Below are 16,955 nucleotides of genomic sequence, written 5' to 3'. Positions count from 1 at the left end.
GTGATTCTTCTGCCTCAGCCTCCTGAGTAGCTGCGATTACAAGCATGCACCACCATGCCCGGCCAATCTTTGTATTTTTAGTAGAGACGGGGTTTCACCATGTTGGCCAGGCTGGTCTTGAACTCCTGACCTTGGGTGATCCACCCACCTTGGCCTCCCAGAGTACTGGGATTACAGGCATGAGCCACTGCACCCGGCATCAGCTGACTTTACTAACAGGGTCTCCCGGGTGCTTTTGCAGAGCACTGCTGGTTGCATACATTGGACTTTTTTTTTTTTTTGAGACAGGGTCTTGCTTTGTTGCCCAGGCTGGGGGGCAGTGGTGTGACTGTAGCTCACTGCAGCCTCAAACTCCTGGGCTCAAGCAATCTTTTGCACCTCAGCATTCCAAGTAGCTGGGACCATAGGCACACAGTACCATGCCTGGCTAATTTTTAAATTTTTTGAAGGGAAGGGGGTCTCCCTAAGTTGCCCAGGCTGGCTTCAACTCCTGGCTTCAAGTGATCCTTCCACCTCGGCCTCCCAAAGTGCTGGGATTACAGGCATGAGCTTCTGAGCCCAGCCAGGCCTCACTGGACTTTTAAAAGTTGGATGGTAGGCCAGGTGCGGTGGCTCACGCCTGTAATCCCAGCACTTTGGGAGGCCGAGGCAGGCGGATCACGAGGTCAGGAGATCGAGACCATCCTGGCTAACACAGTGAAACCCCGTCTCTACTAAAAATACAAAAAATTAGCTGGATGTGGTGGCGGGTGCCTGTAGTCCCAGCTACTCCAGAGGCTGAGGCGGGAGAATGGCGTGAACCTGGCAGTGAGCCCAGATGGCGCCACTGCACTCCAGCCTGGGCAACAGAGCGAGACTCCGTCTCAAAAAAAAAAAAAAAAAGGCCGGGCGCAGTGGCTCACACTTGTAATCCCAGCACTTTGGGAGACCAAGGCGGGCGGATCACGAGGTCAGGAGATCGAGACCACGGTGAAACCCCGTCTCTATTAAAAACACACACACAAAAAAAAAAAAATTAGCTGGGCGTGTTGGCAGGCGCCTGTAGTCCCAGCTACTTGGATAGGCTGAGGCAGGAGAATGGTGTGAACCCGGGAGGCGGAGCTTGCAGTGAGCCGAGATCGCGCCACTGCACTCCAGCCTGGGTGACAGAGCGAGACTCCGTCTCAAAAAAAAAAAAAGAAAAAAGTATGATGGTAAACCTTGTGCATTAGATGTTCTAGTTCGTCTTCCAGAAGGCAGAAACTTAAAGTCATGCAAACTAGATCAATTTGCAAGTTCATATGGACCAAGAAGAATCAGGGACAAAACTCCATGAAGACAGGTTTTGCTCTGATGTCATGCTGCATGAACAGCAGGCTTTGCCCACGGTGGAGCAGGCACGTACAGCCGGCTTCTGATGGAAAGTTTCAAGGGTGAGGAGCTCCAGGGAGTGTCCATCATGGTGTAGAACACACGGTTCCCACATCCTTATTAGAATAGAAGGCACATAAATACCTTTCAAGGGATCTGTTCTGACTGGCGAGGCTTCAGGCACCAGTCCCTTGGGTGATCCAGATAGAAACCCCAAAGCCAAAAGCTCTGCATGCTCCCAGCTCACCTTCAGCAGGAGGGACACGGGGGCTTGCTTGGGGTGGCCAAACAGGCTCACCGGATGGTCTTGCCCCCACCGCGTCTCTAGCCTGAGGCCCGGTCACTCCTGGAAAGGGCGTTCCTTCTGGTCACACTGTTGGTGGCAGCTTCATCCAGCGTGCTTTCATCTGATCCTCTGAGCGGGGAGGGCAGACAGAACTTTCCACAACATGAGAAAAGGCAATCTTCACATCAGAGGAGATTCTGTCTCCTGTCTCCAGTGTAGAACCTTTCGTCTCTAGGCTTCACGTAAACAAACCAGAAAAAACGGCCTCGCTCCTCCCAAGTGACCTGGAATTCCAACTGACCATACCTTTCCCCGAGTCCCTAGAAATGCAGCCACACTGGGAGCCAACCCCCCTCAGGGTGTCTGCAGGCCCGGGCCTGGCTAGAGGCTCCAGGGCTACTCCAGTGTGTGACTGGAGAGGTGGTTTACCCGCGGCAAGGGACCCAGGGGGCAGGGGAGGGGGCAGGGGGTGCACCTGGGCACCAACGCAGGTCAAGGAAACTTCGCCAGGCAAGGACCCTCCATCAGCGCCGCTTCTCCAGCAGCATTTTTCCTTTTACTCTTTTTATTTTATTTATTTTATTATTATTTTTTTGAGATGGGGTCTTGCTCTGTCGCCCAGGCTGGAGTGCAGTGGCACGATCTCGGCTCACTGCAACCTCTGCCTCCTGGGTTCAAGAGATTCTACTGCCTCAGCCTCCAGAGTAACTGGGATTACAAGCATACGCCGCCACGCCTGGCTAATTTTTGTATTTTTAGTAGAGACGGGGGGTTTCTCCATGTTGCCCAGACTGGTCTCGAACTCCTGGCCTCATGTGATCCGCCCTTCTCGGCCTCCCAAAGTGCTGGGATTACAGGTGTGAGCCACTGCGCCCGGCCAGTTTTAAATTTTTTTAAAGTGAAGGAGTCTCACTATGTTGCCCAGGCTGCTTAAACCCCTCGCTTCAACTGACCCTCCAGCCTTGGCTTCCCAAAGTGCTGGGATTACAGGCATGAGCCACTGTGCCCAGCCCTCCCATAGCAATTGGCCAAGGCTTTGCACCTAGAGGTGTCTAATATGTTTGCTGATTTGATATTGTTGGATGCAGATCAGCCTAATGATGCAAGGCTGTTGGTGGCCCAGCTCTCCTCTGCCCCTGCAAAGAGCTGCTGGCCAGTCTTGGTTCTGTCCTCATTCAGGCCTTTAGTGACCACCTGCAGGGTTTTACCAGCATTATGGGTTGACTCATGTGTCTCCTTAATTAACGTTGAAGTACTAGCCCTCAAGACCTCAGAATGTGACTGTTGTTTGGAAACAGGATGCTTGCAGATGTCACTGGTTAAGATGAGGCAATACCCAACTATAACCGGTGTCCTTATACAAGGGGGAGATGTGAACAGTGACAGACACTGGGAGAACACCGTGGAGATGAAGGCCGAGATCGTGGCGATGCTGCTAGAGCCAAGGACACCAGGATTGCTGGCAGCACCAGAAGCTGGGGAGAGGCTTGCGACAGACGCTCCTCAGAGCCTCAGGAGGAAGCTGCCCTGCTGAAACCCGGATCCCAGATTTCAGCCTCCAGAACTCTGGGAAGGACCGTCTCTTTTTTTTTTTTTTTTTTGAGATGGAGTCTTGCTCCATCACCCAGGCTATAGTGGAGTGGTGTGATGTCAGTTCACTGCAACCTCCGCCTCCTGGGTTCACGCCATTCTCCTGCTTCAGCCTCCTGAGTAGCTGGGACTACAGGCACCCGCCACCATGCCCGGCTAATTTTTTTTTTTTTTGTATTTTTAGTAGAGATGGGGTTTCACTGTGTTAGCCAGGATGGTCTTGATCTCCTGACCTCGTGATCCACCCACCTCGGCTTCTCAAAGTGCTAGGATTACAGGTGTGAGCCACCGTGCCAGGCCTAATTTTTGTATTTTTTAGTAGAGAAGAGGTTTCACCTTGTTGGTCAGGCTGGTCTCGAACACCTGACCTCAGGTGATCCGCCCGCCTCGGCCTCCCAAAGTGCTGGGATTACAGGGGTGAGCCACCGCGCCCGGCCAACCATCTGTTTTTTAAGCCACTCAGTCTGTGGTCTGTCAAGACAGCCCCAGCGGACTCATCCAGCCAGCTTCAAGTGCTGCAGTGTTCCCAGCACAATCGATGGCTGTCCCTGACCACAAAGACCTCCCTGGTCAACTCTGTGTCTGTGTCCGGTCCCATCCACTTGCTCATGTCCTGTAGTCCAAGCCCCACTTCAGACCTCCACCGGGGCTGTTGCAAAAGTAAAGGCAGCCAGCAATGAAGAGCCTGTTGGAACACCAGTTTTAAAAATTCCCTTGGCTGGGCGCCGTGGCCCACGCCTGTAATCCTAGCACTTTGGGAGGCTGAGGCGGGCGGATCACAAGGCCAGGAGTTTGAGACCAGCCTGGCCAATATGGTGAAACCCCATCTCTACTAAAAATACAAAAATTAGCCAGAGAGGGTGGTGCGTGCCCCTGTAGTCCCAGCTACTCGAGAAGGTGAGGCAAAAGAATCACTTGAACCCGGGAGGCAGAGGTTGCAGTGAACCGAGGTTGCACCAATGTACTCCAGCTTGAGCGACAGAGTGAGACTCCAACTCAAAAAAAAAAAAAAAAAAAAATTCCCTTGGCTTTGCTTCTAGAGGTAAGATCACAGGGGCCAGGGCAGAGAGAGCACACCACCCAGGGTGTGATGGTCCCTGAACGTGGAGAGCAAACTGGACACCACCTTAAGTGTGAGTATGTGTGTCAAATCTGGAATGCAGAGACACTATGCAGGGTGAACTCATGAGTGTGTATGGAACACCCTGTCCCCCGCAGGGGTGTGAGGCAGGGGAGCCAGGCACATGGAGGAAAAGCCGCAGGACTGACTGGGCAGGAGCCTGAGGCACTGAGATCCCAGCCAAGGATGCCTGCGGGGTTTCTGAGCAGGAGGCAGCACCATCAGAGTCATTTTTTTTTTTTTTTTTTTTTTTGAGACAGTCTCGCTTTGTCGCCCAGGCTGGAGCGCAGTGGCATGATCTCGGCTCACTGCAACCTCCTCCTCCTGGGTTCACACCATTCTCCTGCCTCAGCCTCCCGAGTAGCTGGGAGTATAGGCTCCCGCCACCACGCCCGGCTAATTTTTTGTATATTTAGTAGAGATGGGGTTTCACCGTGTTAGCCAGGATGGTCTCGATCTCCTGACCTCATGATCCACCCGCCTCGGCCATCAGAGTAGTTTTGGGAAAACCATTGAGAGTGAGGCAAGCCACGCTGGAAGGTGAAAACTGACAGGTAGGGAGATGGAGGGGCTCAGGCCTGTTTCCCCACGGCACAGTGGACCTGTGCTTCTGTAGATGCAGAGAGGGTGGCTGCTGGGGCTCAGGCCCGTTTCCCCACGGCACGGTGGACCTGTGCTTCTGCAGATGTGGAGGGGGTGGCCACCCCTCACTCTCCAGGAGGTAGAGAGCAAAAGCCCTTCCAATGACCTTGGTACCTACTGTGCCCTTGATCTCACATTCCTAGCTATCTCATGGGTTCTGCACCGGTGCCTCCTCCTGCCCTCGGTAAGGCACCTTCTAGGTCCAGCTGTGGGGCAGGGAGCGACAGGCAGGAATGATCTGACCCCTTTGGCCGGGCACGGTGACAGATGGGCTGAAAGATGAGTCACTAAACATGATCTGGGGCGCGGGGCGGGGGTGCAGCTCAGTTTCAGCCCCTCACGCCGGGGAGGATGACCGTGCAGCTTTATATAGCCCCTGAGCCCTATATAAGCAAGTCAGAGGCCGGGGCTCGTCCGACAGGAGCCCTCAAGCTGATCTGGTCGGAACCGGATACATTATTAACCCCAGTGCAGTAGGGTCCCCAGGGGCAACCTGCCCCACAGCGCCCAAGATGCCTAGCAGAACTGCCCGCTATGCCCGCTACAGCCCACGGCAGCGGCGGCGGCGGATGCTGGCTGATCGCAGCGTGCGTTTCCCTAATGATGTCCTGTTTTTGGACCACATCCGTCAGGGTGACCTGGAGCAGGTGGGGCGCTTCATCCGGACTCGGAAAGTCTCCCTGGCCACCATCCACCCCTCAGGTGAGCAAGCCCTGGAAGAGCTGGCCAGGGGCTGTGGGGTGGTGGGGGAGGCCAGCAAGGAGGACCCGACCTGGGGCTCAGCCTTGACCCCTCCCGTCCTCCCTGCCCAGGCCTGGCTGCCTTGCATGAAGCCGTCCTCTCTGGAAACCTGGAATGCGTGAAGCTGCTGGTCAAATACGGGGCGGACATTCACCAGCGAGATGAGGCGGGCTGGACACCCCTGCACATTGCCTGCAGCGATGGGTACCCCGACATAGCCAGGTGAGGAGGCCTAGGTCTACACAGGCTTGAACCCTACCCCTCCGGGCCTCAGTGGGCCCCCAGGATGTGGGCCCCAAAATATAGCCTGGGTGGTGTCGGCAAGAACCCTAGAGGCTGAGCGCGGTGGCTCATGCCTGTGCCTGTAATCCCAGCACTTTGGGAGGCGGAGGTGGGCGGATCACCTGAGGTCAGGAGTTCGTGACCAGACTGGCCAACATGGAGAAACCCCGTCACTACCAAGAATACAAAATTAGCCAGGCGTGGTGGCGCGCGCCTGTAATCCCAGCTACTCAAGGCTGAGGCAGGAGAATCGCTTGAACCCGGGAAATGGAGGTTGCCGTGAGTCAAGATCATGCCATTGCACTCCAGCCTGGGTGACAAGAGCGAAACTCTGTCTCAAAAAACAAAAACAAAAACAAAAACAAAAAAAGAACCCTGCAAACCCTAAAGGCTTCTGGAATCCTGTTTCTGCCTTTGTCCTCAATAGAGCCAACTTCAAACGCTGGCCACGCTTCCTAAGGGTCAGCTTTCTTCCTCCTCACCCTACCTGGACCTTAGGACCCCAAGGTGGGGGACACACAGGTGACCCCAGGACTCTGGCCCTCTGACCCGGGTGGGGGCGAGCACTCTCCTGGCTCCTTCCCGCTTCAGCCAGAGCGATCTTTGCACCCCAGGTACCTTATCTCCCTGGGAGCGGACAGGGACGCAACCAACGACGATGGCGACCTGCCCTCCGACCTCATCGACCCGGACTTCAAGGAGCTGGTGGAGCTCTTCAAAGGGACCACGATGGACTGAGCCAGCTCTGCCCGCCCGCCCCCGCGCCCAGGGCCGCCTCCCTGGAGAAGCCGCGCGTCGCCCAGGGGCCAGCACATGCCCCACCTGTGGGCCAGGGGCGGCCGGACCCGTCCCTCCACGACCCCGCCACCCCTCCTAGGCCTGGCTTTGTCTCCAGGTGAATTTTTTACTGTGACACTTTTTACTTTTTCAATAAACGTGACTCCCAGGTGAGGGGGCCTGGGTCTACACACGTGGTGCCTGTGGTGGTGTCCTGATTACTGGGCTCTGGCCGCTGCCAGTGGCCGGCGGCGCTCACCGTTCAGGCCGGGGAGGTCCGGAGCTTCCGCCCCGAGCTCCATCCCCGCACGGGAAACCTGGCCACCCCCGAAACCCGGCCGCCCCCACCCTCCGCCAGCCGAGCGGTCACGTGGGAGCGCGCTGCGTCTGCGCCTGTGCAGCCGGCGGTGGCGTCACTTCCGGCGGGGCCTCCCAGCTGGAAGAGGCGGTGGCGGCGGGTCGGGGTGAGGTGAGGCGGGTGCGGCGCCGGGCGGCGGGGACGGGGCGGGGCGGGGCGGGCGCGGCTGGGCCCCGCCCTGATGTCGCCGCGCGGCCGCGGGTGCCCTGCAGGGCCGGGCGGGGCCGGGCGCGGGGGAGTGGCCGGGCGGCCGGGGTCCGAGGGAGGGGCCCGCGTTCCCCGCGCGGCACCTGCAGGAGGGCGCGGCCCGCGGGGCGCCTGGAAGCGCGCGTGGGGAGGGCGCGGCTCGGACTGAGCGCCTTTCCCGCCTAGGCCGGGGCAGGGGCCGGGGACTCAGCGCGGCCGGACGCTCGCAGCGGGCCCGCCTTCTGCCGCCGTCGGGGCTGTGGGGCTGACAGAGCCCCGCTTTCCCGGTCTCCCGGAGGGACCGTGCCTGAGGATGCCTCCGATTCTCGGAGCGCCGCGGGCCCGGCCGTCCGCATTCTTCTTCTGTCCATTTTTCGGCCTTGCCCTCTTTCCCGTCTCCCCGGGCGGTGATGCTGGGCCTAACGGGGAGAACGGGTCCTCCGCCTGCCTTCGAGGCACTCACTGGGCGGTGGTTGTGACCGCGGGGGTGGCAGCCGTATGGGGCACGGGCTGTGCTTCTCTCCCTCCTGCCCCAGGGTAGCAGTCGCAGGAAGGTGGTCTTTCAACTGGATCCCCAAGGATGAGTAGGATAGTTTTGGGCAGAGAAGACCAAAGGCCCTGAGGTGTAAACAGGGCCCAGTGAGTGGACTTTGGGTGGGATGTGGCGAGAACATGTAGAGAGGGTGGGAAGTGGGACGTGAAGGAAGAGCCAACTCTTCCTAAAGGACAGGGCTGGATTTAGGGCGAGTCAGGGGAGGTTGTGGTTTGAGTAGGATCGGGAGGAGGGCACACACGCTCAGTCTGTTGCTGCCACCACCCAGGGGAGAGGGTGAGGAGGTGGTGCAGCACTTAGAGGCTTTCCCCGTGGGGTCTTCAAGGGACCACGAGGTGCCATTGTGGCAGCTGTGACAGCGGTATCCTCGTGCGCCTGCTTGGGCAGTAGATAATTTTCTAGCCTCGTTGGCTGAAAAAGACACAGAACACGAAGAGAAAGTGGAGTCTTAGAAACTTTGAATCTCAGAAACTCCAGAGGAGCACAGAGTGACTAGCGATGGCGTCACTGAGTCTAACTCTGGAACCTCACTATTGTCACGTTGCTGTAGTGTTATCTCATGTCCTGTTCTTAAGCATGTGGCTGTGTGGGGGAAAGAATTTGAGACTGGGAGGCCAGAGACTGGGGTTCTGTCCCCTCCCCACCAGTAAGTCTCTAAAGCCCTTGGGTCCCCTGGAGGAGGAAGGTTCTACATAGTTCTACCCAATGCGACTCCCCTCCCTATCTGGAGGGAGGGCCAGTCTGTGAGCAAAGCCGCATGGGTATCAGTGGGGAGTGGGTCTTTCAGGGAGTCCAGAAACCTGCTGTGGGCTGCAGGCAGAGTGGAGGCAGGCTTTGGGGAGGCTCAGGCCAGCTGCAGCATTCGGGCCGAGCCCCAACTGCTGTGGCCCCGGAGGCCCTCAGAGGGGCACCGCTGCTTGGTGGCAGGCTGCTTCAGCGCTGAACTGGGAGTTCTCAGGGTATCTTTCTGGTCCAGCTGTGGGGACGTGGGCAATGTGTGTGTAAGGGCCCAGCATGGTGGCTGCCCTGCCCTTAGCCCCGACAGGTGTTTGCTGTGGCTGGTGGCAGTCTCTTCTTTCAGTCCTCAGTGCTTTTCTGGGCCTCCACCTCCCTAAGAGTGGGCTGACTCTACATTCCAGTTTACCCAGAAGAGTTGTTTCATTCTTAATAATCAACAGCATCCCTTTCGTTCTTTTTTTTTTTTTAAGGGCGGAGAGCAGAGATGGGTCCCGTTTTTTTTGGTTTTTTTTTTTTTTTTTTTTGAGATAGAGTCTTTTTTTTTTTTTTTGAGACGGAGCCTCATTCTGTCGCCCAGGCTGGAGTGCAGTGGCACGATCTTGGCTCACTGCAACCTCTGCCTCCCGGGTTCAAGCGATTCTCCTGCCTCGGCCTCCTGAGTAGCTGGGATTACAGGCGCCTGCCACCATGCCTGGCTAATTTTTGTATTTTTAGTAGAGACGGGGTTTCACCATGCTGGGCAGGCTGGTCTCGAACTCCTGACCTCAGGTGATCCTTCCACCTCGGCCTCCCAAATGCTGGGATTACAGGCCTGAGCCACTGCGCCTGGCCTAATTTTTGTATTTTTTTTTTTTTTTAGTAGCAATGGGGTTTCGCCATGTTGCCCAGGCTGGTCTCAAACTCCTGACCTCCTGTGATCTGCCCACCTCAGCTTCCCAGAGTGCCAGGATTACAGGTGTGAGTCACCGCACCTGGTCACGATGGGGCTCTTTCTGTGTTGCCCAGGCCAGTCTTGAACTCCTGCTATCCCAAAGTGCTAGGATTACCACCACATCTAGCCCCTTTCTTTTTTCTTTTTTTGAGACGAAGTCTCACTCTTGTCTCCCAGGCTGGAGTGCAATGGCGTGATCTCGGCTCACTGCAACCTCTGCCTCCCAGGTTCAAGCGATTCTCCTGCCTCGGCCTCCTGAGTAGCTGGGATTACAGGCGCCTGCCACCATGCCCGGCTAATTTTTGTATTTTTAGTAGAGACGGGGTTTCACCATGCTGGCCAGGCTGGTCTTGAACTCCTGACCTCAGGTGATCCGCCCACCTCAGCCTCCCAATGTGCTGAAGATTACAGGCGTGAGCTACCGCACCTGGCCCCAGCCCCTTTCATTCTTAACAGCATCCAGTTGAACGATATAGCACGTGCTTGTCCTGTCCATCATCATGTTGGATAAGGAGCCACAGAGACTTCACTGAGCTGCTGGCTTTCCGTAGCTGTGCTTCCGTCCCTATTGGAGCAGGCGAGCATCGCTGTGGGCTGCATCACTTTGGATGAGGATGCCGAGGCTCAGAGGAGCTTGCCTGGGGCCCCAGAGTAGGGGAATACCTGCAGCCCAGTAGGCCAGGCCCTGTAGGCTGGACAGCCACGGAAGCAGGCAGTCAGGTCTTGCAGAATGCACAGACCTGCAGGTCACCTGCGCTCTGTGTGGCTGGTGGCAGGTGGTCCTGTGGCAAAGGCTGTTGGGGCAGGAGTGGAGCAGCAGATGACACCTGATAAAACAAGTTGGGGCTGGACAGTGGGCTTGATGGCAGCAGAGGGCCTGGGTGACACCCTAGTGGTAAGTGACTTGGGGATAGGGTTTCAGGAAGATCATATAGACATCTGTGTCTGCCTGTCCTGACCCTGGGGGTCTGGAACTGGAGGTTGTCCCAGCACTGGGTGGGGTGGGGTGGCGTGGGGTGTGGAAGACTTTGAGGGGAAGGGGAGAAAATACCTAAAGACCATGTAGCCTGAGGGGGGTTCTGGAAGGGCGGTCCTGGGCCAGGAGAGTGTCATCGAGGGCGTGTGAGACTCCAGTCATTGTGAGCTGCGCTGTATTTCACAGTACATTGAGAAAAACCACCATTGGTTAAACTCTGACGTGTTAGCAATTGTCAGGCATAGCCCAGTTTCAAAGATACTAAAATATGAAAACTATGAAAGAAAACTCAGAGACAGTGGGGCGTGGCGTAGCGACTGAGGAGTACGGGGCCGTGGCCGGGACATCGGCATGCTCGGTCTTGATTCTGACTGAAAGGGAAGGAAAACGGGACGGAGGCATCGCCTGACCCACCCTTGCTGCTCTCACCCTGGTGGTGGCCCAGGTGGGATGAAGGCCAGGGGGCCGGGCTGGGTGGGGTCTCGAGACCTCTGAAGTGGGGCTGTCTCTCTGGGCTGAATGGAGCCCCTCCTCCCACCCTTCACCTATGCTCAGCCTCGGTCAGGCCGCCACTCCCCTCTACCTGGGCAGCTGAGGTGTCAGTCTCCTGCTGGCTCAGGGGCTGCCACCTCAGGTGGCCATTTGCCGTGTGCTGGGTCTTTTCTGGCTGCCCCCAGCGCTTCTCTGGACGTGTGCCATTGTCCCCTGCTCACTCTCACCCACTGTGGTCCTGGGTCCCTCCACATCCACCACCTCAGGGACCCCATGCATGTGTGTTGTGCCTCAGGGTTCCCTCTGCTTAGCCAGACACCAGCCTGCTGCCCACCAGGCCTGAGCTAGGGCTGAGCTGCCTGCCAGCCACACTTCCTGCCCTCCCCACTCAGCTGTGTGCTTCACTGTGCTAGGCCACCCCGCTGAGGTTGTTGGAGGCCTTCTCATTGTGGCTCCATGGTGACCTCTTGGTTCAGAGCTCGCTTGACCTCCAGCCTTCTCCGTGGAGGGCTCCTTCCTGCCCTCACAGACACCGTCCTGGCCCCGGCTCCGGTTATGTCCGTGCCTCGGCCCTCTGCAGCTTCCTCCTGTGCCGTGTGTCCCAGGGCCCATCTGTGGCCCCTCAGGTCCTGCCTCTTGTGCTTGGTGTCCGTCTCTGCCGCGGGGGCTGTAGTGCCCCCTCTAGCTGCTGATTACCTTATGGGAATAGGCCAGGTGTGCATTGCTATCCTTCTGTGGTGGCTCTTCCCTTTGGGTAATTACAAGTGGAGATTCTCCAGCTGTCCTTGTACGCATCTTGGGTGTGTGTACCTAGGAGCAGAATGGTTGGGCCTAGGGTGTGTACAGATACTTGATTTTTATTTTTATTTTTATTTTATTTATTTATTTATTTATTTTTTTGAGACGGAGTCTCGCTCTGTCACCCAGGCTGGAGTGCAGTGGCGCAATCTCGGCTCACTGCAAGCTCCGCCTCCCGGGTTCACACCATTCTCCTGCCTCAGCCTCTCCGAGTAGCTGGGACTACAGGCGCCCGCCACCACGCCCGGCTAATTTTTTTTTGTATTTTTAGTAGAGACGGGGTTTCACCGTGGTCTTGATCTCCCGACCTCGTGATCCGCCCACCTCGGCCTCCCAAAGTGCTGGGATTACAAGCGTGAGCCACCGCGCCCGGCCCAGATACTTGATTTTTAATGGAAAATTCCTTCTGGGTCAGAATTGGGCACCTAGTTCCTTGGCAGGGCCCCAGGAGGCAGTGAGGCTGAGTGAGCTGCAGAACTGTTTCTTGTGCTTCCAGGGGGACAGCAGGCCCCTGGCCTCTTGAGAACTGCTGGCACATCCAGGAAAGCCTGGGGCTATGTGTGCAGGGTGGGGGTGGGGGTTGGGAGGGGCAGTGTGAGGCCCTGGGGGTCGCTGAGCTGGAGGAAGAAGTAGGGAGAGGTGGGAAGGGCTGTTCGTGTCTGGGAAGACTTAGAGGACACAGCCTGTGGTGTTGAGGGTGTGGGTACATTTCGTCTCCTAAGAAGAGGAGGCAAACGGGACTCCTTGTTGACTTAAAAAACTGTATGGGTGCGGCTGGGCGTGGTAACTTATGCCTGTAATCCCAGCACTTTGGGAGGCCGAGGCAGGTGGATCATGAGGTCAGGAGATCGAGACCATCCTGACTAACACGGTGAAACCCTGTCTCTACTAAAAATACAAAAAAATTAGCTGGGCATGGTGGCAGGCGCCTGTAGATGGCATGAACCCGGGAGATGGAGCTTGCAGCCAGCCGAGATTGCGCCACTGCACTCCAGCCTGGACGACAGAGCGAGACTCCGTCTCAAAAAAAAAAAAAAAAAAAAAAAGTATGGGTGCACAGTAGATGCAAAGGGAGCCCCGGAAGGGTAGTTGCATGGGAGGATGTGGGGGCCAGCAGTGGGATCTGGGGCAGGAGTGACAACCGAGCTCAGCAGGGGGACCCCAGGCCAAAGGTGTGGCTGCATAAAGGCCAAGTGGCCACTGGAGGCAGAGGATGCACAGGGAGAAGAGCCACTGGGGAGGGCAGGCTGGGAGGCAGGTACCCCTAAAGCAGCAGTCGGTCAGTGGTGAGAGCCAGCAGGGGGCGAGGCAGGGGGCTGGCCAGTCCACCTGTTACCTGAGCTCTGCCTTTCTCTGTAACGGGAGCTTCCCAGCAGGCAGCGTGTCCCTGTGGGACCCTTAACCCAAACAGGCCTTTCCCTCCGTGCTCTGGTGTTCGTGGGCTGGAGTCCCTGGCAGGAGGACTAGGCAGAGAGGTCCCAGAGTCCAAGAAAGGAGAGGTGACTGTGAGCAAACTGGGTGCTGCTGTGGGTGGGGAGCCCCTGGCCCTGTTTGGACCCCACATCTGGCCTGGGATGGGGCACAGAGTTCCAGGGCTGGGAGCTGGTTTTCTGCTCTTTGCTGGTTTTGCCCTTGAGCCGTGGGATTCTGATCACATGTGGTGTTTGAGGGCTGGACCATTGACATGAGGCGGAACGAGCCAGAGAGGACTCGAAGCCTCAGTGCTCCTGGCCCTCTGTGAGGGCTGCAGCCGTGTGCCCTGGGGTGGGCAGGGGAGTTGCTTGTGCTAAAAGCCCCCTCCTGGGAATCCTGGGACTCCCCTCCCCCAGAACCTGGAGGTACCCCCTCTGGGGCAGGGCAGGCTGGAGACCAGCCCTGTTGGCTTCCCCACCTTGGGGTTGTGTGTCCTCAGCTGGAGTGGGGACACTGTCCAGCCTGCCAGTGTGAGCGTCTGAGCCTCAAAATAGACTCCCTTTTTCCAGAGCCGTGGATTCCCTTGGGCTGAGAGGCCATAAACGGGCGGCAGCCCAGGGTCCTGGTCACCAGGTCAGGCCCAGCAGCTTCCTCCAGGGCCATCCCCTCTGCCCACCAGGGGAGTTGGAGTTTGGTTCCATCTCCAGGGCACTAATGTGGCTCATGCTCTAGGGAACCAGGAAGCTGGACCTGGGTAGGTGCGGGGGAGCTGGGATCACCCTTAGGAAGCTCATCCTCATTTTAGGGAAAGGAAGTCAAGGCTCGGCAGAAGCCGTGTGCCCAGCCCTGCGCCAGGGAGAGCAGGTCAGTTTCCTTGGGGCTGTGGGCCCTCTGCTGCAGTGAGAGGCAGCCGGACATCAGAGATGCTAACGGCCCCACCCGCCCGCGTGGGGAGGGGCTCTGGCCATGGTGCTCCCGGTGCTGGGGCTGAGGCCTCCACATCTTGCAGAGCTCAGGCCGCGAGCCGCTGAGCGGGCTTGATCGCTTCAAGTCGTGTGTGTGTCTGGCTGGCTCTGGCCAGCTCCCTGCTACCTCCTAGGGTTGCCTGGAGCCCACTGGCTGCCTGTGGCTGGACCCCAGCCTGTGGGGGACACCCTGGTAGGCAGGGGAACCATGCACTTTGTTCACATCTGAAGGGAGGAGGCAGGTGTGCCCTGCGCCTCCCCCTCCTCCTGTGTTGGAGAGGGTGGCCCTGCGTCCCACTCCTGTGCTGGCTTCTGTTTCAGAGGCTGAGGAGATCTGGCGGTGGAGCGCTAGGATCAGACGCCCCCGCGATGACCAGGTGGGTCTCAGGCAGGTGGGGTGGTCTCCACCGGGGTAGGGTGTGGGCTCCCACCCTGCTGTGTGCCCTGTCTCATGCGCCAGGCTCCCCCAGCTCCCCCGTCTCCAGAGTCGTGTACAACGGCAAGAGGACCAGCAGCCCCCGCTCCCCACCCAGCAGCAGCGAGATCTTCACTCCGGCCCACGAGGAAAACGTCCGCTTCATTTACGAAGGTGGGTGCGCCTGCCACACACAGCTCCTGCCCTGTCCTTGACGCAGTTCGTGCCCTGTCCTTGGCAGAGTCAGCTCTGCCTCCAGCCCAGGACCCACACTCCAAGGAACCTCCTGCGGCCCCTGCCCCTGCCCCTCCAGGGCACAGATAGCCCCATCACTGTGTCCATAGCCTTCAGGGCCCAGGCGGGTGGGGGTGGCCGAGGGGACCTTGTGTGGGGAGGAGACCTGGTTCTGATCATGGGGGGAGCCCGGGAGGAGGGGCTGGGAGTGGGCCATGCCCCAGATAGAGGCCGCGTTGGGAGCCAGTCGTCCATGCTAGCAGCGCTGGAGGAGTTTGCTGGGGAAAGGGAGGGGCCTTTGAAGACAGATAGGCACGCACCCAGCCATGAACGGGCGTGTTGCAGAAGTGGCCAGGAGGTGGTTGTCTGGGATTAGGGGAGTGTGCCGTGTGCTGGGGCTGGGGAGGTGCGTGGATGAGGTGGGAAAGTTAGAGGCCTAGCTGAGGAGGATGCACTGCCCCCAAGGCGCAGGGAAGCCTGGGGTAGGGTCATAGGGGTCCCTCTGACCACAGTCCTGGTCATCTTGGGAAGGGACAGGCCTGCCAGAGGAGCAGGGACGGGGTCTGCAGGTGAGTGAGGCTGAGGTGGGCAGAGGGCTGTGGGGGAGCATGGAGGACACTTCTGAGGGAGAAAAGGGTCTGGGAGGGCAGGAGCTGAGGGCAGGCACTCTCCTCACGTGGATGCCACCCCCTGGGGCAGGGGGCTCTGAGCACACCACTCTCTGCCTCTGCAGCCTGGCAGGGTGTGGAGCGAGACCTGCGAGGCCAGGTGCCGGGCGGCGAGCGGGGTCTGGTGGAGGAGTACGTGGAGAAAGTCCCTAACCCCAGCCTGAAGAGTGAGTGGGGGCTGACCTGGGGGCAGGGCTGGGCTGGGCCTCATGGGCAGGAGGGGCCTGTGCCCACCACCGACCGTGTTGTCCCCTGGCAGCCTTCAAGCCCATCGACCTGAGTGACCTAAAGCGCCGGAGCACGCAGGATGCCAAGAAGTCCTAGAGCGCCCGGCGCCCCTCCCTGGCCTCCGGAAGATCAGGGTGCAAGGTGTCGGTTCCCTCCTGTCCTGTGGCCCTGCTCCTGGGATGGGGGTGCCTTGCTCCAGTGGGCTGCAGACCCCAGCACTGGCGTGACTGACGGCTGAGGCCTGCCCCTCCTTCCCAAGCCCCCTTCCTTCATCCTTGGGGGTCTCAGGCTGCCCCCATCATGGGGCTCTGGGCCCTGCCCACCCTCCTGCCCTCCCCCAGCCACCCGGCTGCATTTTTGAAGCTGCCTGGCCCCCAGGGGCCCTGACCTGACCTCTCTCCTCTCCCCTCACCCTCCTGTCCCTGGCCACTGCAGGATCAGGAGGGGAGAAGAAGGAGCCTCTGCTGCCTCCCAGGCTGCTGGGACTGGGCTGGTTTTGTCCTTGAAAGTGGCCAGGATACAGGACAAGGGCAGCCCCACCCATCCAGCCTGGGCTCCCCGCAGACCCTTGCTGCTCCTGTGGCCTGGACACGCTGGGGAGCTTCTCACACCTACCCCTACCGTCCAGCCTGGCCCCTTCCCTGAATCAGCTTCAAGATGGCACCAGCTCTTTGGGTGTAGGATACTGCCGGGCCCCCCAAAGGGGTCCCCAGCAACCAGGCCTGGCCTCCTGGTGTCTGCGGTCACAGTGGCCCCGTGGGCAGGGGCACCCAGGCTGACCCTGAGGTGCTGCTGCTGGGTCTGTCTTGGCTCTGGGGTGTGCTGGGTCACCAGGTCCTTTTTTCTTTCTGTGCCCTCTGAAAACCAAGTGTCTGTGTGGCTGTGGAGCTCGAGGATCTGTGAATAAAGGTGGCGGCACTGGGTGTGGCCTCTTGGCGGTCTGTCAGGCCTCTGCCTTTGTGGCACACATGCACAGCCAGCTCCCGGGCAGGGCTGGAAACCCCAGATCATGGCGAAGGCTTCTCAAGCCCAGAAATTCTCAGTCTAAGCCACTGGGGGTGCTCAGGTCTCCTAGGGCAGGTGGTGGTGGGGAGGGCATTCTGGAGGGAGAGGCTGGGCTGCCTGATATCACCACCCTTGTTCTGCTACAGGGGGTCCCCAGGGGGCCGCAGAGGTAGTAGGGCTACCCTGAACCCACTCTTTGGGGCACTG

General features: G+C 58.7%; 2 protein-coding genes across 5 annotated transcripts; both read left to right on the top strand.

Moving 5' to 3' along the window:
• Positions 1-5,403: 5,403 nt before the first annotated feature.
• PPP1R27 (protein phosphatase 1 regulatory subunit 27) lies at positions 5,404-7,016 on the top strand. The gene is made up of 3 exons (XM_032177885.2): positions 5,404-5,690; positions 5,801-5,951; positions 6,626-7,016. Exons 1-3 carry the CDS (start codon positions 5,501-5,503, stop codon positions 6,747-6,749), a joined length of 465 nt encoding a protein of 154 aa, XP_032033776.1. The 5' UTR covers positions 5,404-5,500; the 3' UTR covers positions 6,750-7,016.
• Positions 7,017-7,203: 187 nt separating this feature from the next.
• MCRIP1 (MAPK regulated corepressor interacting protein 1) lies at positions 7,204-16,666 on the top strand. Of its 4 annotated transcripts, none has more exons than XM_058428880.1 (7): positions 7,213-7,257; positions 14,039-14,097; positions 14,520-14,575; positions 14,669-14,787; positions 15,581-15,682; positions 15,775-15,884; positions 16,613-16,666. In XM_058428880.1, exons 3-6 carry the CDS (start codon positions 14,568-14,570, stop codon positions 15,837-15,839), a joined length of 294 nt encoding a protein of 97 aa, XP_058284863.1. In that variant the 5' UTR covers positions 7,213-7,257; positions 14,039-14,097; positions 14,520-14,567; the 3' UTR covers positions 15,840-15,884; positions 16,613-16,666. The 4 variants fall into 4 exon arrangements, with proteins under 4 accessions (XP_032033775.1, XP_058284863.1, XP_058284861.1 ...); XM_058428878.1 differs by having other exon boundaries at positions 7,214-7,257; positions 16,179-16,666; XM_032177884.2 differs by lacking the exon at positions 14,039-14,097 and having other exon boundaries at positions 7,204-7,257; positions 16,179-16,666.
• The last annotated feature ends 289 nt before the right edge of the window (positions 16,667-16,955 follow it).

The sequence above is a fragment of the Hylobates moloch genome, unplaced genomic scaffold (genome assembly GCF_009828535.3).
Source record: "Hylobates moloch isolate HMO894 unplaced genomic scaffold, HMol_V3 SCAFFOLD_15, whole genome shotgun sequence".
NCBI lineage: Eukaryota > Metazoa > Chordata > Mammalia > Primates > Hylobatidae > Hylobates > Hylobates moloch.
Note: the sequence above shows the minus strand (reverse complement) of the source record. Positions and strands in the feature narration are given on the sequence as shown.